This window comes from Carex rostrata, chromosome 3 (assembly GCF_964058835.1).
Source record: "Carex rostrata chromosome 3, lpCarRost1.2, whole genome shotgun sequence".
NCBI classification, from domain to species: Eukaryota; Viridiplantae; Streptophyta; class Magnoliopsida; order Poales; family Cyperaceae; genus Carex; species Carex rostrata.
Window position 1 is genome coordinate 616,124 of NC_135920.1, and position 25,054 is coordinate 641,177.

The 25,054-nt window shown below is 37.1% G+C and overlaps 3 protein-coding genes across 3 annotated transcripts; all 3 read left to right on the top strand.

Moving 5' to 3' along the window:
- The first annotated feature begins 11,512 nt into the window (after positions 1–11,512).
- Positions 11,513–12,405, top strand: LOC144552010 (putative germin-like protein 2-1). Its single transcript, XM_078300123.1, has 2 exons — positions 11,513–11,645; positions 11,791–12,405. Exons 1-2 carry the CDS (start codon positions 11,528–11,530, stop codon positions 12,321–12,323), a joined length of 651 nt encoding a protein of 216 aa, XP_078156249.1. The 5' UTR covers positions 11,513–11,527; the 3' UTR covers positions 12,324–12,405.
- Positions 12,406–16,064: 3,659 nt separating this feature from the next.
- Positions 16,065–19,447, top strand: LOC144552102 (heat stress transcription factor A-5-like). Its single transcript, XM_078300205.1, has 3 exons — positions 16,065–16,435; positions 17,438–17,641; positions 18,188–19,447. Exons 1-3 carry the CDS (start codon positions 16,211–16,213, stop codon positions 19,208–19,210), a joined length of 1,452 nt encoding a protein of 483 aa, XP_078156331.1. The 5' UTR covers positions 16,065–16,210; the 3' UTR covers positions 19,211–19,447.
- A 2,392-nt stretch (positions 19,448–21,839) lies between these two features.
- LOC144551929 (uncharacterized) lies at positions 21,840–24,602 on the top strand. Its single transcript, XM_078300036.1, has 3 exons — positions 21,840–22,004; positions 22,118–22,255; positions 24,361–24,602. Exons 1-3 carry the CDS (start codon positions 21,914–21,916, stop codon positions 24,375–24,377), a joined length of 246 nt encoding a protein of 81 aa, XP_078156162.1. The 5' UTR covers positions 21,840–21,913; the 3' UTR covers positions 24,378–24,602.
- Positions 24,603–25,054: the final 452 nt, after the last annotated feature.

Genomic DNA, 25,054 nt, shown 5'->3' on the forward strand with positions numbered 1-25,054 from the left:
CGTGATAAAATCCATGCCAATGCTAGAGAAGGCCTCAGCAGGAATAGGCAGAGGTTGAAGTAAGCCTGGGTATGGTACATGCTCAGTTTTCGTAATTTGACAGGTGTGGCAATTTTGGATAAATTGGTGAACCTCCTTTTTCAATTTTGGCCAATAGAAAAACTTCTTTAAGCGATGATAAGTGGCAGTAATGCCGGAGTGGCCCCCCATGGCTGAAGCATGCATTTCTTCGAGAATTTGAGTTCTCCAATTGCCATTTCCTCCTACACAAATCCTCCCTTTATATCTCAAAATTTGCTGATGCATGGAAAGGTGATGCTGATGCTTTCCTTCACTATTTTCCTCTAGCTTCTTCTTCAAAGATTTAATCCACTCATCTCCCTGGTAACTATTGCATATTTCATGCATCCATTGAGGAACCAATTCACTCACCACAAACATGGTTGCTTCTTTCAAGCTTTCATCACCCTCGGTCCCCTCCTTTCTGGAAAGGGCATCGGCAGCTTTGTTCTCTATCCCCTTTTTGTACTCCACTGTGTAATTGAGCCCCAACAATTTACTAAGCCCTTTGTGCTGCATGGGCGTGTTCAACCTTTGCTCCAATAAAAATTTGAGGCTTGACTGATCAGTTTTGATGACAAAAGTACCCCCCAACAAGTAGTGCCTCCATTTTGTGACAGCGGTGTATAGAGCCAAAAGTTCTTTTTCGTAGGTAGATAAGGTTTGGTTTTTGGGTCCCAATTTCTTGCTAAAATAGGCGATAGGGTTCTTTCCTTGCATCAGAACAGCCCCAATACCATACTGACAAGCATCAGTTTCAATCACAAAGGGTTTGGAAAAATCAGGAAGGGCTAAAACCGGAGCAGTTGACATTGCCACTTTTAGTTCAGCAAAAGCCTGTTGTGCTTCTATAGACCACTTGAATGCATCTTTTTTCAATAACTCAGTCAAAGGTCTAGCTATAGTCCCATAATTTTTAACAAATTTTCGGTAATATCCCGTCAACCCAAGAAATCCCCTCAATTCCTTCACTGTTTTGGGTATCGGCCAATTCAGCATTGCCTCGACCTTTTTAGGATCAGTGGAAACCCCCCCATTGGAAATGAGATGCCCCAAATACTCAATCTTTTGTAAACCGAACTCACACTTTTTCAACTTCACAAACAGCCTATTGTTCTTCAAAATTTGTAATGCTTGCCTCAGGTGGTTCACATGCTCTTCAAGAGTGGTACTATACACTAGTATATCATCAAAGAACACTAGTATAAAGTCCCGCAAATAGGGCTTAAAAATCGAGTTCATGAGCGCTTGAAAGGTGGCAGGAGCATTAGTAAGCCCAAAGGGCATTACTAGAAATTCGTATAAGCCTTCATGGGTGTGAAAGGCGGTTTTATGCACATCCTCCTCATGCATTCGGATCTGATGGTACCCCGATCGTAAATCCAACTTAGAAAAGTATTTGGCTGTTTTGAGTTCGTCAAAGAGATCATCAACAATGGGAATAGGGTATTTGTTCTTTATGGTCTCATCGTTCAACTTGCGATAATCCACACACATACGCCAAGTCTCATCTTTCTTCTTTACCAAAATTATGGGAGAGGAATAAGGGCTGGTGCTGGGTTGTATAAAGGAATTCTTTAAGAGTTCAGCTATGATCTTCTCGATTTCAAGTTTCTGAAAATGAGAAAATCGATAGGGTCGGCTGCTGACTGGTTTGGAATCCGATTTGAGAACTATTTTATGGTCAATAGGTCTGGGTGGAGGTAACTCAGTTGGTTCGGCAAACAAATCTTCAAACTCTTTTAGCACTGGTTCGAAGTCAGGATGGACAATGGGCCAATGAGACATGGTTGACTGTTTTTCTATAGAGGTTGGCTCCCCTTGCTCAATCTGCCCTACATAGAAAAGATGAGCAAAAATTACCTGATTACCCCTTTTCTTCTCTTGTTTCGGGTTCACAGTACCCTCACAAATCTGAACCTGGGCCACTACTTCTTCTTGTGCTAATTCAACCCGTTTGCCTTTGTGTTGCATAGCCACCGTTCCCTTCTGCCAATCCATCTCCATTTTACCAAAGTCGGACAACCAATCAGCACCCAAAAGAATATCTTGACCTGGTATTGCCATCACCCTTAGATCAGCCTCGAAATAGTTCCCTTGCATTTGAAACTTTAAACCCTTACACAGTGTGTTAGTGACCATCTTGGTGCCATTAGCAATTCGAACAGCTAGAGGAGTTGTAAGAATTGGTTTGAGTTGCAGATTTTGTACAATTGCAGGGTGGATAAAAGAGTGGGTACTCCCACTATCAATAAAACAGCACACGGGCACTTGCTCCACTCTACCCTTGATGATTATGGTATAGTTTCGGCTATTTTTGCTGTTGGGTGTGCACATGGTAATAATGCCTTGCTCCTCCTCGTCATTACCAGCAGGGTCTTCTTCAGCCTCTTCGACTATCGGTTCAACAGGACCCTCTTCTTCGGATTCAGTGTCACTACTGTCAGCCTGAATTGCATGCAACCCTCTACCAGAACATTTGTGCCCCACATGGTACTTTTCATTACACTTGAAACACAGCCCTAAAGCTTTCTTCTGCTCTATTGTCAGCGGGTTCCCATTTTTTCTGTTTGATTGACTCTGCCCTTCTGACCATTTCGGTGCTCCCCCTTCATTGTACTTTAGTAATTTCGGCTGACTGCTGAATTGAGGTTTTGAGTGGTAGGAATTTCTTTTGGCTGCCCCTTCTAGCGTAGTTTCAATCTTTCTCGCATAGTCAAATGCTTGTTTCAATGTGCTAGGATCAAACAGATCAATCGTATTCTTTATCTCTTCCTTGAGGCCGCTAATGAAACAGCCCAAGTAAAACTCTTCATGATCAATCTGGGTTTTGCAAAACAATCTGGTTTTAGCCTTCAAAAATGCCCTGATGTACTCCTCTACCTTTCCCACCTGATGAACCCTTTTAAACTCATCGATTGGCTTCCCTCTACTGTTAGAGAAAAAAGACAGAACCTCATCAACTAGAATCGGCCATGGTGGAAATGGATTTGCAATCTTGAAACTTCGGTACCATTCTCGTGCATCCCCCAGGAAACTCATCGAGGCCATCCTCGATTTGTACATCTCAGGAGTCTGATACATTTCAAAATAGAACTCAGCTTCCTCTACCCATTCAAGAGGATCTTCACCATTAAAGGAAGGAAAATCAACCCGCGGCATATTCACACGCTGATAAGATCCCTGTTGGTCACCATGCTTGCCTTCTTTGATCACTGTTTGCTCTGGAAACACCTCCTCAACCCGGATCCGAGTTGGATCTGGATTTCGGATCCGCTCCTTACCCGGTCGCCTATTGGCCGAGCCGCTGGTATCACCGAACTCCAGCGATTGCCTATCCAACATCGCTTGCATCATTTTCATCATTTGCTCCATGTGTTGACTAGTCTCAGCCAACTTCTCTTCCATCCGTTCTACTCGAGCGCCCAGTTCGTGGTGCACTGTTTCAGATTGCAAGATCCGATCAGTGATCAACGCCAGATCAGATCGAACCTCTTCCTCCAGAGCTGCCACAGTTCTTGCCTTGGTTGTCATGCTGATAGTAGTGCAATCAATCTGTCCCAGCTGCGATTCGATGGGCTCTGATACCAATTGAAACGTACTCAAGCTCAATTTAACTAATAAACGAGCAATCAAAGAAACAAAGGAACAATTTCTGTGTATTTCATGAAGATCGTAAGATACATCAGTATTGGCGGAAACGCCTCTGAACAAAAGAACAAGAGTTTATCACAAAATTGACTAAAAAAACAATATGTAAAGATAAAGCCTATATATAGGCGACTCCAACTAACTAGCCTGCTGTTATTCTTATTCATCCGATCTCCCAATTGAATCTCGGTCTGACACCTCAGCAGCCATGCCAACTACAGTACTGACAACGCACAACAACTCTAACTTCTTTCTTTAATTCACCTCAATTTCCCCTTTCAACATCCCCTCCATTTCTGGCCTGTTGGGTCCCACCTGGCAGCTTCTCACATAATTTGAGTTTACTGACCGCATCGCTGCCCTGCTTGCCCCCTTCCTTCACCTCTTTTATCGCTACAGCCCTTTCTCCAATTTCATTTGCAATTTCGCCCAAATTGAGCTGCACTCGTGACAATGTCTCAGGTACGCACGGGTCAATTCTAACCCGGTTAGAAGTCGCGAAGGAGAAGATAAAGAAATGTCACAATCAGAAGCTGATTTGGGGATGATTCAATCCAATTTTGACTCAGTCAGACGACAAGAAAGAGAAGAAAGGAAAAGGGGCAGAACAGGCAAAGCGGAAGCAACAAAACATAGCTCAACCCAAAGCATAATAAAACATAACGAAAACGAACTACACTAAAACAAAACTGTAAAACTAAAACTATAAATAGCTAAACTGAAACTAAAACTATAAGTATGATAAAACATAACATAGCTAAAATAAACTAAAACTATAAATAAATAAACTCTATCTCAATCGAAATCCGAATGGCTAAATCGGCGAGGTGGTCGCCCCCTATTTTCTCTACTGAAATTCCTTTCACGCCAGGGAGCCCACTGTAGTTCGCCATCCTGTGCTCTGAGAGCTGGTGTAACTTGCTCCACAGGCTTAGCTCGTGCGCTCATCGTGAGTGCTACACTCCATGGATCTGTGGGCTCGGCCGCGTAGGTAGCTAGCGGTGGCAGTGGGGTATGGAATAGGGAATCCGCAAGCTGGGACGCATAGTCCGGCTGAGTCCCGCTACCAGAGGCCTCGCAATCGTGAGCCCTCGGTGGATACGGCTGACGCAGAGGCGGCTGTATCCCACTGACCAGCTGGAGCAAAATCTGCAAAGCTGAAAGTCAAGCTCTCATCCTCCTCAGACTGGATCTCTGGAGACTCATGATGCTCAGGCGGTGGCGGCATGTATGCAGGACCCTCCACGGATACCAATAATGTAATAAATTTTAACTATCTTTACCTAAAATAAAGGAATAAATAAGATAAGGAATCACATACCGGGGGAAGAAATAGACGTCCGTGAGCGTCACGGTAGGCGTGCCAACCGGCTATGGTAAGTACAAAACGATGATGGTCCCACTCTGGCCGCTCTGAGGGCTCCGGTGGCATCTCACTGTTCAGAACAGGTGGCGCGTCAGGCTCGTCCGGTTGTATTTTGCGTCAATCAATATCCTCTCCGGCGTCTCGTAACATGGTGACTAACTTTGCCTCGTGGCCGTGGTCCTTAATGTAAGGGGCAACCAAGTTCAACATCGCATGCCCGACTGCTCTGTAGCCTATTTTTCCAAGACAAATGATTGCACGCGCGGCACCTTTAAGCACTAACAGAAGCTAAAAAAAAAGGTTACATAAAAAAAAGTTATTTTAAAGGTTCATGTTGTTCAAAAATGTGTTATTTTAGATGCATTACTTATTTTTCCCACCGGTAGCCGTGACCATGCCCAGTGCTGCAGTAGAATCACCGGCCTGTACATCATCTTATTTTTCCTCTGTAATTTGAATAATATTAGCCATCAGAGACAAGTTAAAATATTTAAAATAAGATAAGAAGAACATACTGACCTGGCAACTTTGGAACAAGTTGAAGTAAATATGTGCCATGACAGCTCCACCCTAGTTGTACTTTCTTTCCGGCTCAAGGTCTTGCACCAGCTCTAGATACATCATCGGGATGGTATCACCGCCCGAATCACAGAACATAATAGAACCAAATAGGTCCATCAAGAAGCCCCGTGTGTATCTGTAATGTTGAAATTAGAAAGCAACTTATTTATGGACATGAAATATAGTACAAAAATAAATGTTTGGATGAGTACCTCTGAATCTCGAGCTCCGTGGCATGTCGATCCAGACCTTCCGCAAACAGAGCTCGCAGCTTCGTCTTCTTCATAGCGTACCTGGACTTCCCACTATTATCCCGTATATCTCCTCCCATTCCCAATAGCACTGCGAGTCTGTCATTAATCATGTCGTCACCCTCCTCGGGGGGGGGGGGGGGTCAGATATGCCACCAATGGGCTCGCCCTGGATGGGCAAACCCCATAGGACACTCACGTCCTGGAGAGTCACTGTCATCTCTCCGAACGGTAAGTGGAACTTCTGAGTCTTGGGGGCGCCATCGCTCTACTAGTCCTGCAATGAGGGACCCATTAATGGCCTTAATCTCCGTCTCCATAATATCGACCAAATTATGCAATCCCAAATTCTGCAGATACTGGTCCATCAACGGGTGGTACTGTATACCAGGATGCCGACTCCTGGCATCTACAGTGTCCTCACTCTGCGTTGAAAAAAATAAACAACATGAAAAACTGAAAATACGAGAACTTGACAAAATTTAAACTTAAAAAAGCAATCAAGTACCTCAACAGATGTCAATGAGACTCAGTGCTCTGAGTGAGTCATCCATAATAGAGGACTGAAATGTTCCGTGCTGTTATCGGGAATTGGCTCAAGATCAGGGTCCGGTGGTGGTACTTTCCTAGGCTGTCCCCGTCCCCTAGCCGCCATCCTACTTTAAAAAGAAAATTAGACATGATACTATTGGGTAAAATACGATAATTTCGGATCAAATAAACAAGTAAAATTGCTGGTTCCTAGAAGGAGAAATTGATGAGAGTTGTAATGTAATATATTCCATCAAACTTATCCAACCGATGGTGCTTTAAATTGGGTGGTTAAACTAATGCTCTCGCAACTTACAATCATTTAAAATCATATATTTACTTATGCTTGACATGAAAATTTTGGTCTGTCTGCTTGAATTTTTGTGAGCAGGATATGGGGGCACTGATAAACAAAATTAACAGATCGCTAATTGCCCTTTCCACTGGTTCCTTTAAAATTCACTGCCATATCAGTTATACTCAATTTATTTTTTTTATTAATATTTTAACTACCTATAACTTTTTTTTTGGGGAAATTTCTAGGGTGTCCATCTAAATTTTTGAAATAGTCAATATCTCCATAAAATCACCTTAATATCCAATATACCCATAAAATCACCTTAGACCAAGTACCTCGCGTGGCTCTGTCAGCCCCAGTACTGTCACGTCTCTCAGCAAATAGAAAAAACAACTATGCAATTTTTCAGAAAAAATGAAATGCACGGATTGATTCAAGATTCCTCAGGAATTTTTTTTTACTCCTAGCTGCTAAACCGATACATATAGAACTTTTTTTTTAGGGAAAGGCCAGCAGAGGCATGCTCACTAATCAATAAAAATTACATAGCATAAGCCCAAGTCCTAGAGAAATAGAAAACAATACTTCAAGCTAGCCTAATGCAATAAACCAGAAAAGTAGAAAATCTGAAATTTCACTTAATTCCTAGAAAAAAATTTCACTAACCAATTCAGATGTTGTTTTAAAATTGGCTACTGAGGACCATATAAGATTAACCATGCCATGACATCTCTGTTTCACATCTAAATCACAATTTAAACCTAGTTTTCCATCCATTTGCGTTGGTACCTTCAAGTTCATTGATTTGTACCGGTACCATCCATTTGCGTTGTTTTCTAATGACCCATTCTGGTTCAATTATTTCAAAGTTGTGCAGATCAATTAATTACGGGGACAATTGATGACTCGGTATTTACTGGTACAATCAATTAATATACCTTTGATTACATTGAAATGCCTAACCTGATTTCGGGATGGTATTTACTGGTTCACCGGCCACCACTGTCGCCTCCACAGTAGAGAGGAAGGGAAGAGAAGAATGGAGCGGGGCGGAGCAAGAACGGAGCAGGGCGGAGCGACAGCGGCAGGTACGGTTTGGCGGAGGGATTTCACGGACAGAGAGGGGGTTTGGAGAAGAAAGGGGGCTTCAAGATCTATGCAGCAGATATATAATTTAAAAGTCGGAGAGCACAAAATTTCTGCGGGCTAGAATATTTAATCCGAAGCGCATATATTTTTTGCGCTTCCAAAGAATAATTCCGGGCCGCGCAATTACTTCAAGATCTGTGCAGTGGATCTGTAATTTAAAGGCCGGAGCGCAGATTTTTTATGCGGGGGGTATTTTTTAAAATTTTAGTTGAAAACTGGTTATTTTTAATAAAATCATTTTTTTTTTGGTATTTTAAAAAAAATCCGGTAGCTGCAGGAAATAAAAACTACTTTCATTCCAAGTAAAAAGGAGCTTTTGTAACCAATTATTGAGGACATTTATTTATTTATTCTGAAAAGGAGGCCTTTCAACTTTTCCCGGTTCAGATGGGTTAATAATATTTTTTTTTAGTTAAAACCGGGTATACAGCTATGCTAACGACATTATTATAACATAAAAAAAAGTTAGTTTTGCCTTTGACAAGGACCAATCAAGTTGTGCACATAGACCAATTCCAATTAATAGTCAATGATTTTACTGCTAATTAACACATGGCAGCTTCTGCCAGGTTCTAAAAATAAAAAAAAATACTTAGCTGCATTCTTTCTCATGACCCGTTGACTTGATCCTAATAATTAATATGGAGTAATTTTAGGGGAGTTAATGGGTAGGAATGTGAGATGGTGATAGTAATATTATGTATATTATTAGAGGGTTATACCTCATCATATTTTATGTTTTATATTTTTATTTTTAAAATTCAAGTTGTTGATTCGAATGTTTGAGTATGAAATTTTATAATTTTTGAAAAAAAAATTACTATTTTTTAAGATAGGTATAAAAATAATATTTTTGGACTATTCGAAAACAGTGATTTGTTAAACAATAGTAAAGTTTTATCAATATTTTATTTTTATATGTACTCTATTCTTATTTGTTAAACAATAATTAGTTTTGCGGATATCTTATTCTTATTCAAAAGGATAATAAACGAATAATAAATAATTATTGAATAGAATTGATAACTTGTATAATATAATATTTAGTCCAAATATAGAATAGAACTAGGATGTTCCTAAATGCATCAAGCTTCTTTGTGAACTCAACTCTAAAATCCATTAAATGGGTTTCGAACGACAAATTTAAATCGTTGAAATCCTTTTACCATATGAGTGTTGGTCCCAAAGGCACCCAGAGGGGGGTGAATAGAGCATTTTTAAATTTTAATTTAAGTTATAAAGGTCGAGTGTGTCCTAAAGTTATTTTTGGCGGAAACTTAGAATAACTTTGTCCTAAACTAAAAGCATAAAATAAATAAAGTAAATAGTAGAGTTTAGAGACACTTGACACGAGAGTTGTTTACGGAGTTCGGCACTAACGCCTACGTCTCTGGGGCCCGCGACCTTCTAGATGGTGCGCCTTTCTTTACCCAATGAGAAAGGAATACAAGGTGGAACCGGTGAGCCCTTACAATCTTCTGGGAAGTCACACGGCCCGAACAAGGAGCACTAAAGGCTCAGGTTGGTCAATCTGATTCGCGAGAACTCGAGGATTACCGGGGTGAGCACTACAGCTCAAAGTAGTAAATGGGTTGATCACGCAGGATCACTCTAGGAGTTGTGTAATTAATTGAATAAGCTTGAGATTGATTGTGAGTATTGAAGTTTAAGGACACAAGCAATAATGACTTTCTCTAGATCTGAAAAAAAAAACGAAATATTAAAGTTGGGGGCAGCTAGAGTGTCTCTCCAAACCTTGGAATAGCTTCTATTTATTGAGAGCTGTCAAAAAGGAAGTAAGTGATCTCGACCGTTGCAACGGTTCATGGACCGTTACAACGGTAGGGTAGTTCGAACAGGTTTGGATATGCAACTGTAGAGGACTGTTGCAACGGTTCCCACAACGGATGTTCTCTGACTTATTTTCCGGTTGGGTCTGCGTGAATTGATTTAACGAGGTGCAGTCATTCTGCGACCTAATTTATTCCGTTGCAACGGTTCATGGACTGTTGCAATGGTAAGCCTCACTTAGTTCAGTTTCAAGCTTATTTTACCAATTTTACAGATTAATTGTCCTTAATCTTGAGTTATGCTTTTGTTATCCATACTCTTGTGCTTCATGACCACATCCTTGATGTTATATTGCAATTCATCAATTCATCCTCGATGTGTATTTATTGTATCTCTAATTGTCATGAACCTGCACATGTCTTAAGAAGAAAAACTGTAAAATACAATTATGTATGTTTTGCAAATTCAGTCAAACGAGTAAGTCGAGGGTTTCAAAAGCCAACAATGAGTGATGCATCTACATGTGAAATTTTTAAAGTTTTGGATTAATTTAGTATTTAGTCAAGTGGTCAAAATTAGAAGGTTTATAAATTAATTTTAATGTATTCATTTTTTGAACGTCTTTTGACTACTTGGCTATATAAAAAATAATTTAAATTTTTAAAAATTTCACATGTAGATGCATCACTCGTAAGGTAGAAGGATTTCAATAGTTTGAATTCGTCGTTTAAAGCCAATCTGATAGATTTTAGAATGCAGTTCACAAAGGAACTTGGTGAACTTAGGAACACCCTAGTTCTACTCCCAAACATATACAAACAAATAAATCTATTATTTTAAACATATTATCTACATAATATTGTATAATACAAAAGAATTTATAATTGTTGGTACAATTAATTTAATATTTTTACTAATTTCATAAAATTATATAAGATGTGGTATAGATCAATCTTGTCATAAATTAATAATTTACAAAATTATATAAAATATTGTAAATAAATCTCATCATAATATTAAATATTATATAATTGTATGTACAAATATAAAATTTAGTACTATATATAATTTTGTATATATCTATATATACCCGATAGGATAACAAATATATATCAAATGTCTCTTATCTGTACTCTTACACGGTATGCTAATGAATTTTTTTTCTTACATGTACACTAATTGGAAAATATTCTGACATATATATATATATATTACCAAATACGATACGGGTAGAATAAATGGATAAACAAGTTTTGTTGACCTCCTAATTTTCATGAACAGATTAATTTCACTACAGTTATTAATTATATATATTTCACACTATATGGCATCTAAACAATGCAAATTAATGGTTAAGGTGAGGTTCTGTATTTGCCATTAAAAAACCAACCTGCACATTTCATAAGTTAAGAGATGAAGAAGAAATAAATATTTAAAATTACTTGAAAAGCCCGAAAAAAAAGGAGGTGGATAATGATGGCACCATGTGGTAAAATATCGCTATTGTACACAATATAAAATTAAGATGTAGCCAATATCGTATGTGCAACGGAGCAGGAGTTTACTACATGCATTCACAAATATGAACATGACTTCTTCTCATAAATTCTCGGAATGCATCTCCCTTCCCAATTTATACTTGGTCGTACAAACCATACGTATAGACCTCTTCCATTTAATATTTTATGATGAGTTCGCACGACCTTTCTCAACAGCCTTTTCGACGCTATATATATAAACTCTGTAGAAGTCCATTTCTAATTCCAACATCTCACAACTCAAAAACCAACCAAATTTCTTTCTATATCAATTACATCTCTCTCTATCTCTTTGTCTCTTCTTTTCACTTGTGAGATTAAAGCCACACACATGGCTCTTTCCCACATCTTTCTGTTCGCATTTTTTATGGTTATCTCTGTCTCGCTAGTATTTGGTTCCGAGCCAAGCCCCCTTCAAGATTTCTGTGTAGCTGACAAAACATCACCAGGTTTATAACACATATTTATACAATATTGAATTTAGTTAATTTTTTTTTTATTCACTTATAGCATGACTTACATTTGCTTTGCTCTGCATATGTATATATATGTACTAGTTCCGATATTAACATTTCCTCTTCCATTCCAATGCAGTATTTGTAAATGGAGTTGCATGCAAGAACCCGAGCCTCGTAACTGCTGATGATTTCACCTTCTCCGGCCTTCACATAGCCGGCGACACCAGAAACAAGCAGGGGCTTTCGGTAAATTTGGTAACAGTTGACAAATTCCCTGGCCTGAACACCTATGGTGTGATGCCAGAGCGCCTCGACTTTGCACCAAAGGGTCTCAACTCACCGCACAGCCACCCGCGTGCAACTGAAGTGTTGACAGTAATCAAGGGGTCGTTGTACGTCAGCTTCATCACCACAGACAATAAGCTGTTCTCTAAGGTGTTGAACAAAGGAGATGTGTTTGTGTTCCCAATTGGGTTGGTTCATTTCCAATACAATTTCGGAGACGTTCACGTTGAGGCGTTCTCGGTTTTGAGTAGCCAGAATCCCGGTGTAGTGAGGATTTCCGATTCGTTGTTTGGATCACATCCAGCAATACCAGATGATATTCTTGCCAAGGCGTTTATGCTGGATAAGAAGACTGTCGATTACATACAGTCCCAATTTCAGTAAATTATTAAGGTTTTGCATTAATTGGACGTTAAGATGAGAAGCACAATTTGACATTTTATTTGATTTGTTTGTAATAAAACCTCTTTTACATGTACAGTATATACTTTGGAAAAGTAATTATATATAATAAGTATGGAGAGTATTAATTTTCTTTCTTGAGATTCTCAATTATTTACTTCTCCAAAGATTCAGATGAACTATATGTAGTTATATATGTACACTTCTCAAGAGATAGTAGTTAATTTTGTTTCCAATTATACACATCAAAATCAAGGTGTTAAGAACGCAAAACAAATTAAATCAAATTAATTAAGACTTAATTCGAATATAACTAAGAAAATATGATTTTTAAGAGTCGAACAAATTCTTATTGAGATTGTAATGCACAGTGAGATCTAGACATAGAATGACAATCAATCTTTATCATGCTAAAAAGGAGAAATAATAAAAAAGATATAAAAAGGAATTTTTTTACTTTTGACTATTGAGATAGTAATTTTGAATGATTATACTACGAAATAAAGGAAAAACATCCAGGGTCGTTTTGAGAAATACCAAGGTTCAACAAAGGCCTTGGTTCTATGTCACCAATCCGTTCTTTCTTGACATAGAAATAATGCTATGATGGATTTAGGCCTTTTTTTTTTATAGATCTATATGACATAGATGTTGTGCATTGCACACGGGCTGAGCCAGTAGAACTGAGCCCAATTCGGCCCAATTATATTGAGTAAACAGAAAATTTAGCCCATGGAAAACAATAATAGGCCCGTCCTAGGCCCGTCCTTGTATTGTTTATTTTTTATGGATCTCAAAATGAATTATATGATAAATAAATATGTTTGTGTTTATAAGTCAGACAACCGATCAAAACCGTCTAATATCTTTATATATAAAAATGTATTTCAAAATCAATTTTTTTTTAAGTTTCCTTTCTATCTTCTTATATAGATAGAAATTACTTTATATAAATATTTTAGACCATTCGAAAATATTAATTTTCTATCTATATAAAAAATATTAATTTTTTTAGAAAATATATAAAATTTATATCTCATTATATTTATCAAAGGTTTAAATAGCGTTTATCGCGTCATAACGGATTGGTTAAAAAAACAGCGCTATCCTCAAATAGTGCCGCTATAGCACTAATAGTACCATAACTTTTATGGTCTAAAAACGCTATAGCACGCTATTTAGAACCTTAATATTTATACATAAAAATTATATCAAACAGTTTAAATCAACTATTTAAATTTAAAAAATAAAAATATAAATCCATAACAAATAGCACAGACCAATATGTGCTTTGCAAAATACCACAATTTCACTCATATCACGTCAGAGCGTCTACATCCATGAAACTCTTAGAGTTTCTAAATAACTGTTAACTAATTTTTAGAAATTTTATCTCTGAAAGTCTCTAAACCCCCATATCCCTGAAACTAAAATTAGAGTTTCTTAATGGCCACATCAGCAAATAAATTACAAGAGAGAAGAATTTCAGCGAATTATTTGGCCACGTCAGAGTTTATAAACGGTTTCTTAGAGCATCTACATCCCTGAAACTATTAAGATTTTTAATCTGACGTGGCAGTTTCTAATCTAGTTTCAGGAATGTGGGAGAGTTTCTTATTTAGAAACTATGCATGAAAGTTTCTTATTAAGAAACTGTTTATAAACTCTATGTTGGCCAAATGATTGGCTCAAATTGTTTCTCCTTTTTTAATTTGTTGCTGACGTGGTTTAATAGAAACTCTAAAATGAGTTTCAGGGATGTGAGAGTTAGAAACTTTAAAGACCATAATTTCTAAAAAGTAGTTAACAGTTATTTAGAAATCCTTTTGAGTTTTAGGAATGTAGATGCTCTCAGTACAAAACTAACATAAACTTGGCAGGTAATTAATAGAAATATTTTAATTAATTTAGGGGTTTAGGTGAACACAAAAACCAGAAGCTCAATTAAATCAAAGATAATAGATCAAACGGTCCCATTTAGATCAAACGGCCAAGATTTATTAAAATTTTGTGAACTCGTCCCCACCACAATTGTAGATTATCGGGACCCACACTGGAATTTTTTTTGTAAACCATAAATAATTAAATGAATTTTACGGAACCAATATGTTGGCTTTTTTTTTTTGGAAAACCATAAGGACCGTGGGGTTTCCACGGTCTCACAATTGCCTTCTCCCCAGACTGTGGGAACCCCACGGTCTCAACCTTTTTTTTTTTTTCTGGTTTTCTCAATTCTTCGCAATTGCTGCACAATTTCTGTCGCATGAGATCCCTATTTTTTTTTCTTCTTTTCTCTTTTTTTTTTCTCCAGACCGAGTGGTCTGCACGGTCTACACAAAATTTACTCCAGACCATGTGGACGGTCCGGTCTTCATTTTTTTTTTGATGGTTCGATCCGGTTTTCAATAATTATTAGTTTGACTAATTTTTTTTAATATAAATATTTGCAATTATGAATAAATGATTAGAATAAATGGTTTATGTAGTATAAATAGTTTATGTAGTAATTGTAGTATAAATAAATGATTTATGTAATTTTTTTTCTTTTTGTAGTATAAATAGTTTATGTGTATTTTTTTTAGTAGTATAAATGGTTTATGTTGTAATTGTAGTATTAAAAAATAGTTTATGTAGTAATTTACTTGCATGTAGTTTTTTTTAGTATGCATGTAGTAATTGTTAAATAATTTATTTATTTGCATGTTGTATGTAGATGCATGGTTTATGTGTATGTAGTTTTTTTTAGTGTAGATGATGCATGTAGTATTTTTTGAATTATTTATTTTGTAACTATGTAGATGCATGGTTTATTTGCATGTAGTTTTTTTAGTGTAGATGCATGTAGTAATTGTTGAATGGTTTATTTATTTGTATGGTTTATGTAGATGCAAAGTTTATGTGCATAATATAGTTTTTTTTAGTGTAGATGATGCATGTAGTATTTTTTTTGAATTATTTATTTTGTAATTATTTCGATGCATGGTTTATTTGCATGTAGTTTTTTTTTAGTGTAGATGCATGTAGTAATTGTTGAATGATTTATTTATTTGCATGGTTTATGTAGATGCAAGGTTTATGTGCATGTAGTTTTTTTTAGTGTAGATGATGCATGTAGTATTTTTTGAATTATTTATTTCGTAATTATGTAGATGCATGGTTTATTTGCACGTAGTTTGTTTTAGTGTAGATGCATGTAGTAATTGTTGAATGAATTTTTTATTTGCATGGTTTATGTAGATGCATGGTTTTTGTGCATGTAGTTTTTTTAGTGTAAATGCATGTAGTATTGTTTGAATTATTTATTTTGTAATTATGAAGAACGGACCGAACACTGAAAAAAAAAATGAAGAGCGGACCGTCCGCACGGTCTGGAGTAAATTTTGTGTAGATCGTGTGGACCAGTCGGTCTGGAGAAAAAAGGAGAAAAAAAAATAGGGATCTCCTGCGGCATAAATTGTACCGCAATTGCGAAGAATTGAGAAAATCGAAAAAAAAAAATTGAGATTGTGGGGTTTTTACGGTCTGAGGAAATTGTGAGACCGTGGAAACCCCACGGTTCTTATGATTTCTCCAAAAAAAAAAAAAAAATCATTATATTAGTTCCATAAAATTTATTTAATTATTCATGGTTTAAAAAAAAAATTCCCCACACTGTGAGCCCGCGGACAAAATCGGACCAGGATTTACAGAAGAAAAAGCCAGCGTCAGCGACCGGACCAAAGAAATAGCAGCACAGACAGGACAGCGGAAGAACCTAGATTCTAGAAACCGAAGGTCGTCCGGTCATCGCTACTCCCACCCACCTCGATCTATTCCATTCCATCTATTCTCTATCCTCGCGTCGCACCGCAGAATAAGATAGCTCGCTCATGGAAGGAGCGCACGGTGGAGGCGGGGGCGGTGGAGGACCGGCGCCGTTTCTCGTCAAAACTTACGAAATGATAGACGATCCTTCGACGAACGACATCGTCGCTTGGGCCGATGAGGGTGCGAGCTTTGTGGTCTGGGATCCGCCCGAATTTGCAGCCCGCCTCCTTCCCACCTACTTCAAGCACAATAATTTCTCCAGCTTCATTCGCCAGCTCAATACATATGTGAGTGTCATAACTTCTCTTTTCTGGTATCGTTTCCGTTGTAAAAGTTAAGTTAGATTAGGTTAGGTTGTTGATTCGAAACGTTTGCTTAATTGATTCATCTTGCACTGAGTTTCATGTGAAGTTTCTCTGATTTCATATGCCAGTCCAGACCCCAGTGTTATTCACTGGGTTAATTCCTTGATTCTGGTTGATTTTATTTTTAGGATGCTTTGGATCTGGTTTTTATTTGAGTGAGGTCCCCTGCAGGTTATGCAAAATTCAGTTTTGTTCTGATTTAGGCTACTAATAATGCGCATATGTTAGCTACTTTTGTAGCTTTCATAATAGATGTGGTTCTACGTTTTTGCTTTCATCTCTTAGGATTTTATGGACTGAAATCATATTGTAGGGACCCAACTGGTACAATACTGGACCAGATAACCTCCAGTATTATGCTAAGTTGGAGATTACATCCAATCCTGCAGTAATTGCAATTTTATCTATAATTAGCTCATTGTCATCAAAGACAAGCTGCTGTAGCTTATGATCTGTTCATCAAATTCATAAAAATGGAAATTTGAAGTTACGGGTCTATTCTTTATTACGGAGTCAGACTGTGCATGAAATTTGGTGCACTTTGAGAGTTGTTCGGTCACCAATCAAAAAATGATATTCCTCTATATTTTAAATCACTCAATGGATGAGCAGTCCTTCAAAGCACACCAAATTTGATGCACTCTATGTCTAAAACATGGAGAACATTTCTAAAATTTTGCTTTTGTTGTTTTGATAAGCATTGCGTCGGTTGTTAGTGATTTCAGATAATATTGTTGCCAATGTAACCTATCCCATATAGTTTTATATTAAAATAAATACAAAATCATTAGGTGGCATGTCAAAAAAAATCAGTTGTTGCATGCCTGCACAAAAGGAACTGGAATGGTTTTAAATATGACGTTGTTAACATCATATTGTTAAAACTGTTATTCCTAATTATCTTGTATTATGACTGTTATGCAGGGTTTCCGAAAGATAGATCCAGAGAAATGGGAATTTGCAAACGACCATTTCATAAAAGGCAAGAAGCACCTTTTAAAGAGCATCTACAGACGGAAGCCAATCCACAGCCATAGCCAACCACCAGCAGGCCCACTGCCAGAAGCTGAGCGAGCTGCACTTGAGGAGGAGATTGATCGTCTAACGCGTGAGCGCACAGGCCTTCAGGTACAGTTGCAAATTCAATCTTGGTTGCGTGGTTATCTTATTCGTGTCCAACCCACTAAGATCACTGTGGACAGATACTTAAAAAAGAAAAAGACTGTAGGAGTTTAGCATCTGAGGTGCAAGCTCACTTCTTTATAATTGACAACATACCTTGCATTCTATCATCAATATTAGTTCAAATTGGTTAAGACTGACATACGTCACTATGACAATCTAGGCCAAAAACTCTGGCCTATGCCTTGAACATTTTCATCATGTCTTTTTTGTTAAGCCCCACTCATTCTGTCCCACCCTGCGATGAATTATTTACTCAATTTAACCGTTCCCAAAATAGTCAATTGTGAATTAAATCTCAATTCACTCATAATCTGTTTTAACTTTAAAGAAGGCAACAAAATCAAGAAGGCAATTAAATTGGTCAGACCAGTACAAGCATGTACCTGCAGGTACCGACCAGTAGGAGAGCTTGATGTAAAGATACACAAGTTCTTAGAGTAATGCTTTATCTAATACATGCATGGGCAACTAACAATGGTGTATTTTCAGAATGAGCTTTGGCGGTTCCAGCAACAGCAGTCAGGAACCGAAATCCAGATCGGAGACATTGAGCGCCGTATCCAATATATGGAGCAGCGCCAACAGAAGATGATCACTTTCCTGCAGAAGGCCACTGCCAATCCCCGCTTCATGGACAACCTCATCAAGATGGCAAACAGGTTACCAGGTCCAACAGCTATGTCAGTACCCAGCCCTGGGTTACAAGGGTTGCCGGATCCTTCTCCAGTCACTGATTCCCTCCACAAGAAGCGTCGGCTCCCCACTGGGGAGGATATGCAATACTCCCCTGAGCTGATGGAGAGTTGCAACAATAATAATAATTTTACGAATAACAACAGCAGCAGTTTGTATGAGGACCATTGCAGTAGCAGTAGTTCCGGGAGAACTGATTTTAGTTTAATCAATCAGAGTTTTGATAAGCTTAAATTAGGGTTGTGTCCTGCAATGGCTGCTATGAGCACACACAGCTCAAATGAAGAGGATGACAATGTGGGCCCGCATGTCAGGATTTCGGATACCTCACTTTGTCCCTTGAAGAGCACACAATTGGCTGGAGATGGGCCTTTCTCTTCCAACCTGGATCTAACCTTGGCTTCTTTCCCTTCTATGGAGATGGACATGGGTCGGGATTTAAACATTGCAAATATGAGTGCTGTAGATGAGAGAGGTGAAGACACCAATGGAACTGGTATCAGAAGTGAGAACAGGAGTGAAACTGAAAATGGATCTGGAATCATAAGTGAGAACAGGAGTGGAACTGAAAATGGAATAGGAAATGAAAAGAAGGTAGGTAGTCAAAACGGGTCAGGTGGGTCGCAAGAGGAGGCAGTAGAGAGAGGGGAACCTGTGGGCCCACCAGCCAGAATTAATGATGTGTTCTGGGAGCAGTTTCTTACTGAGAGGCCAGGGTGTGATAGCGAAGAGGCCAGCTCTGGCTTGAGGTCCAATACTAACCCTAGTCCTTCAGGGGAATTACAGGAAGGCAAAGAAATGGAGAATCTTAAACTCTGAAAACTGGTACATAATCAATACTTCCATTATGGAGGGAGGAAGCTGTGCTTGCATGCTATGTAATAATGCTTTCTTAACCTAGATTAAGTTGCTTTGTTTTTTGTACATAAGAAAGCTGTACAAGAGGTTTTTCATCTCTTGTATGAAAATAATATTCTAAGACACCGTACTAGTGTACCTGCTAATTTACATATTAGATTAGAAATAGTGCTATTCTTTTGGATGTAGAATTCATTATTGAAATAGTGTGATAGCGTTTTTCTTCAGGCCGCAAAGGATAGTTTTCGTGCTTTATTCTAAGTCGAAAATGCCCCTAAGGTTTTGCCTCCTTTCATGGCATATATCATCAATGGGTAGGGGTGGCAACGAGCTGTTAAAGAGCGAGCTAGTCCACACTCGTACTCAGCTTGTTGGTGAATCAAGCTGAGTGAGTGAGTTTGAATTTTAGATCCCGAGCTAAAACTATTGCTCAAGACCGACTCGTGACTTGTCCGAGCGAGTCGAGCTAGCTCGTTATTAGCTTGGTAAATTTATAAATTTGTATATTTTCTTTCCTACTATATCTTAAATTTTCATAACACATCTTATCAATTAATTATGGCTAAAATAAAATAATATTTATATGACTAATTACTGAAGAATACTCTTAATTCAATTGTAATTAAGCAAATCAACTACTATAAATTAAGTTTACATCTAAATTCATACATACAAATATATCAAAATCCTAAATTCATGCAAATATATTTACAGAATAAATTCATGCATACCAAATCAAACAAAATCATACAAATTAATTTAATTGCTTATAATTAATTCACACATATTTCATATAAAATTACCAATCAACTTAAACACAGTCCAAAGTGTAATTGTCATAACACTGGCTATAACATCCATAGACCATAATATCATCAATCTGAAGTAAATGGATCCGATTAAACTACTAAACTATGTATATAAAATAGCTCGTTAACGACTGAGCTGGCTCGTGCTGAGCTAGACCAAACTCAAATTCATTAATTCTAGCTCAAGTATGTAGCGAGCGAGCTAATTTTAACTCGATCCACTAACGAACGAGCTGTTACCGATCGAGTCACGGGTGAATACCAAGCGGGCCACGAGCCATGAGTTTTTTTGCCAGTCCTATCAATGGGGTGTCAAATTCTTTAATAATAGAATATCTATTTTTTTTCTTTTTTACTTTGATGTAAGAAGATGCTATGATATATTAGAGGGAAATTGATATGAGTACTCGCGCTACAGTATCCGCACCTAAACTGTCATAACTGTTTGTGGGGACCAAACTGCACTTCAGATCTGTAATTTTTTTTTAATATTAATAGTTAAATCTTGAAGTATGTAGTCCAAATAACACAAGTATTTATATCTATATAGTAAACAATGTAAATGATAAATTAATTATTTTTAAATAATCGTACTCGCACTTTTTTTTGAAATTTCTGATGTCGTACCCGTACCTAAACTGCCATAATTGCTTGTGGAGACCGCAACTTTTACAGATTTGTAACTTTATTTTTAAATATTAATTGTCAAATCTTGAAGTATATAGTTTAAAAAACACAAGTATTTATATCTATATAGTAAACAATGTAAATGATAAATTAATTATTTTTAAATAATCATACCCGCACCTTTTTTTTGAAATTTCTGACGTCGTACCCGCACCTAAACTATCATAAATGCTTGTGGGGTCCGCAACCGTTCCAGATCTATAACATTTTTTTTAATATTAATAGTCAAATCTTTTTTTTTAAATCAATTAATAGTCAAATCTTGAAGTATGTAGTTCAAAGAACACAAGTATTTATATTTATATAGTAAACAATGTTGTAATTTTTACATAACTGCTTGTGGAGACCTAAACTACCATAATGTTGTAATTGGATATCTCATCTTTTTACATGTGACACTGAAAGTATTAATATCTAAGTATTGAAAGTATTTATATCTATGCATTGAAGTATTTATTTTTATGAGGTCAACTATTTTTGTTAGAGAAATGTTGACACGGAATTAGTGCCGAGGCTTTGAAAGGGTGCTGCTGGGATTTTAGAATAATAATAAGTTGAGACTATATAATATCTTTTTAGAATAATAATTAGTGGACACAATATAATTAGTGGAGAGCATAATACATTATTCCTCTAAATGCATAAATGCAGTTACTGTAGCGCATGTACATTAATAATTATTCATATTAGAGTATCAGACGGTTGGATTTATTATCAGACGCATTTTGCGATTGGATTTTAGTTTACAAAACCTACTCAGGTTAGTGACAAAGCTGAGGGGTCGAATGGGTTCGTCTGAAGTTCATTCATTTTAGCGGGTTTTAGAGGTGCAGACTCATTAAAATCCGTAATCCAATAAATGGAAGTCCATCAGATCTTCCTCTTTCCAAATTAGTGACCAATTTAATTTGTCGAACAAAAGTGGAAAGGCCGAGGTGATAAAAAAAACCCAGGTTGCAAGCTTAAAGGTTTTCTTTGTTAGGCCTATTAAAACATGAGATAAGTAGTCCAACTAAGGCCCAAAGCCCAAAGCCCAAATCTTCGTAATAGGCCGAGAACGATCCGACCATGTTTTCTGACTCAATCGCCATCTCCATTGATTAAGCGCAGGCTGCGCAGCATACTCTCTCCGACCAAACCCAAATTCTCAATCACAGAGCTCGCAACAATGCCAGCGACGGCGACGGCGATCGGGATGCTGCTGGGATTGGGCACTCAGATGTACTCCAATGCTCTCCGCAAGCTCCCTTACATGCGCCGTACGTACTTTGCTTTGCTCTTCTTTCCCCGTTCCTTCTTTATTTCTACCTCTTTTTTATTTCGAATTGTTCTAGTCTTGATCTGATCGAAGGGATGCACGGTTTCGTTTTAGATCCTTGGGAACATGTGATCGGAATGGGGCTTGGCGCAGTGTTTGTGAACAGCCTCGTCAATTGGGATGTGCAGCTCAAACAGGATCTAGACAAGATGCTTGACAAGGCCAAGGCTGCTAACGAGCGCCGCTACTTTGGTAATTTCCCCCCTTTAAATAGATTTTTTCTCCCTTTTTTGCTATAATTTGTCTCTATTTTTTTTTTCTTCTGATTTGATGGCATATAAAAGTAAGAACTAGTTTAGTAATTAGGTTCATTTGAGGAGTGAAGAACTAGGATTTTCTGCTAGAAGCAAACAAAAAGAGGGGAAGTATTTATATTTACAACTTAATCTGGTTTACAGTCAATCATTGTGAATTATCATGTAGTCTGATGAGAAATTTCTTAATATTGTCCTGTGTGATAATATAGAGCTAGGTTTCTTAGCCGTGATACTTTCTGTTTATTTCAATTTGAGTTTTTACCATAAAGTTGCAAGTAATTTTGCTAAGCTACATTAGTTTGCAAAAACTTTGCTTGGCATGTTTACTTATACTGAGTTTCAAGGGAAAGCAAACACCTCATAAGCTTTTAAGGCATTTATATTCATGGAAACTGGAAAGCTTTATTTTTAATTAAGGGTTTGATTTGAAGAGAGATCCAATGCCAAACGTTTTGGTGCCAAGTTGGTGCAGATGAAGTTAAATCTCAAACAGGAATCTTATGAACTTTCAGATGACAAACAGCAATCTCAAACAACAATCGTGTAATATATGCAGAAAAATATTCATGACTTGAATGTGTATTAAGAACAAGAAAATCATTTAACCCAGAAATATCACAATCCGCAAACTCCGATGCCTATCAGACTGAAGTCCAAACCCCAGTTGTTTAGATGCATCTGGTGAGATGTATAGAATACATCTGACATTTTGGATTTTCTTTTTCAAGCTCAAATTAAAAAAAAAAATTGACATAATTTGGCACCAAAATCATGAACATTGGAGCCCTTCGCTGATTTTTTGTAATGAAGAACTGTATTAAGTTAGTATGAATTTGGGCAGTGAGAAGAATTATTTCTTCTGCTTTGGAATATACCTTTTTTTAAGGTTAGTTGGCTTTGCGCCACTAACAATTGTATTAAAAAAGAAGAGTTATGTACATTGTGGTAATGGGCACAAGTAAGAACGCTAATGCTGTAAAACATCTGTTATTGAGGCATAGTTTGTATACATTAACTTCTTCAAAATTAGAGATTTTTTGGTTATTGATGAGGAAAGTATGTCAAATGCCCCTATAAGCCCTGACTAAAACTATGTCCTCATTTTATGACAAGTATTGTGTTCTCTTTGGCAAGATAGTATGGATTGAAGGGTAGTTTGGCCTTGACTAAAACTTTGTCCTCCTTTTATTGTTTCCAAGACTTATGCTGTCTTCCTTTTCCCTTCATCTGCGATTACAAGACTGTGGATTGAGGGGTAGTTTGGCCATTCTTTGAGTAATGGGGGGAAATGATGGTAGAACTTCATGTTTTGTTGCGGTACATCCATATATGTTATATATTCTACGGTTCGGGGGCACGTGCATGATATTTCTCACTTTGCAGGGACCAGCGATCTCTAGAGTTTTTCAGGGACACAAATGAAAGTTCCCCGTTCATATATACTACCATTAGTATTTTGTATGTGTTAAGATTTCAAATTGTCAAACCAAAAACTTTATTTACAACTTTGATTTTTGTCCAAGTGAATGACTACCAATCTGCAATATCTGGCAATAAAATATTAGAAAAGTTTATTTGAAAGCTCCAGTTTTGGATGTTTCAGAAGCCTGGGTGAACTTTTGATAAAGAGAATTTGTCTAGTACAGTCAATCAAGTATTGTTAATGTAAATTGCATAACTATGCTATACGGATATGGATACAGATACAAGTATTGTATCGTATCTGATACGGTACAGCATTTTTAAAATTCAAAGACACGGTATATGTTTAAACGACAATAAAAAAATATATTGAAAAGCATTTTAAGGCAAGATAGTATTTTGAAAGGCAATACAAAAGAGTTCGAAAGTTCAGGGGATAAACAAGAAGGTTTGCACACTACAATTATAAGAAGCATTTTGAAGGGGCTCGCATGGAAAGTTTACCAAGAACTTAGTTTGGCCTCATTCTATTGTTTATAAATTGAATTTCATGTAACTTCAAACCCCAAAATTTTAATTCTAATATTTTTGGCTGTCTTTGTTTTTTGTTTTTTCCAGATGATGATGATGAATAGTGTGCAGTGAATTCCTAAAATTCTGCTGGATTGTCTTTTGAAATTTAGCGCAGTTTTCAACCAAAAAGGATAAAAAGTAAAGATTGTTTCAGGCCAGCATATTCAAGAGGGATATATATATTTTTTTATTTAGAAATAAAATAATATTTTATGTTGAAAAGGGAAGGCTTGGGGTGAATTTTACGAAAAGAGAGAGAACCGGAGCAATTAAACCGGCCCGATGAACACCTGATGTTTTTTTTATTTTTTTATTGTTTTTCTCTTTCAAAATATTGATCTATTTTTGGATCTGTTTGTATCAAAGTTGGTGGATCGTCAGAGAGAGTTGGCGACACTAAAGCTTCGGCAGAAAACAGGTTGCACCGTATCAAAATTTCGGTGTAACAATTTTTCTCTATAACAGAGCTACACTGAATTTTTTTTCTTGAGATGCAAGCTCCTTGCATCGGATTTTTGCTCCGATTCTCCTTTTCTTTTCGAAAATCCATTCCAACTCCTCTTTTCAGCATAAAATATTATTTTATTTCTAAATAATGAAAAATCTCTCAAGAATAAGGATGTAAAAAAGTCATGCTTCTATCACGGCATGGCACGGGTAATATCACAGCAGCACGGGTAATAAATCACATAAGATCTCTGTTGAAAGGATGAGTGCTGTGTTTAGGCTGAATTCGCAT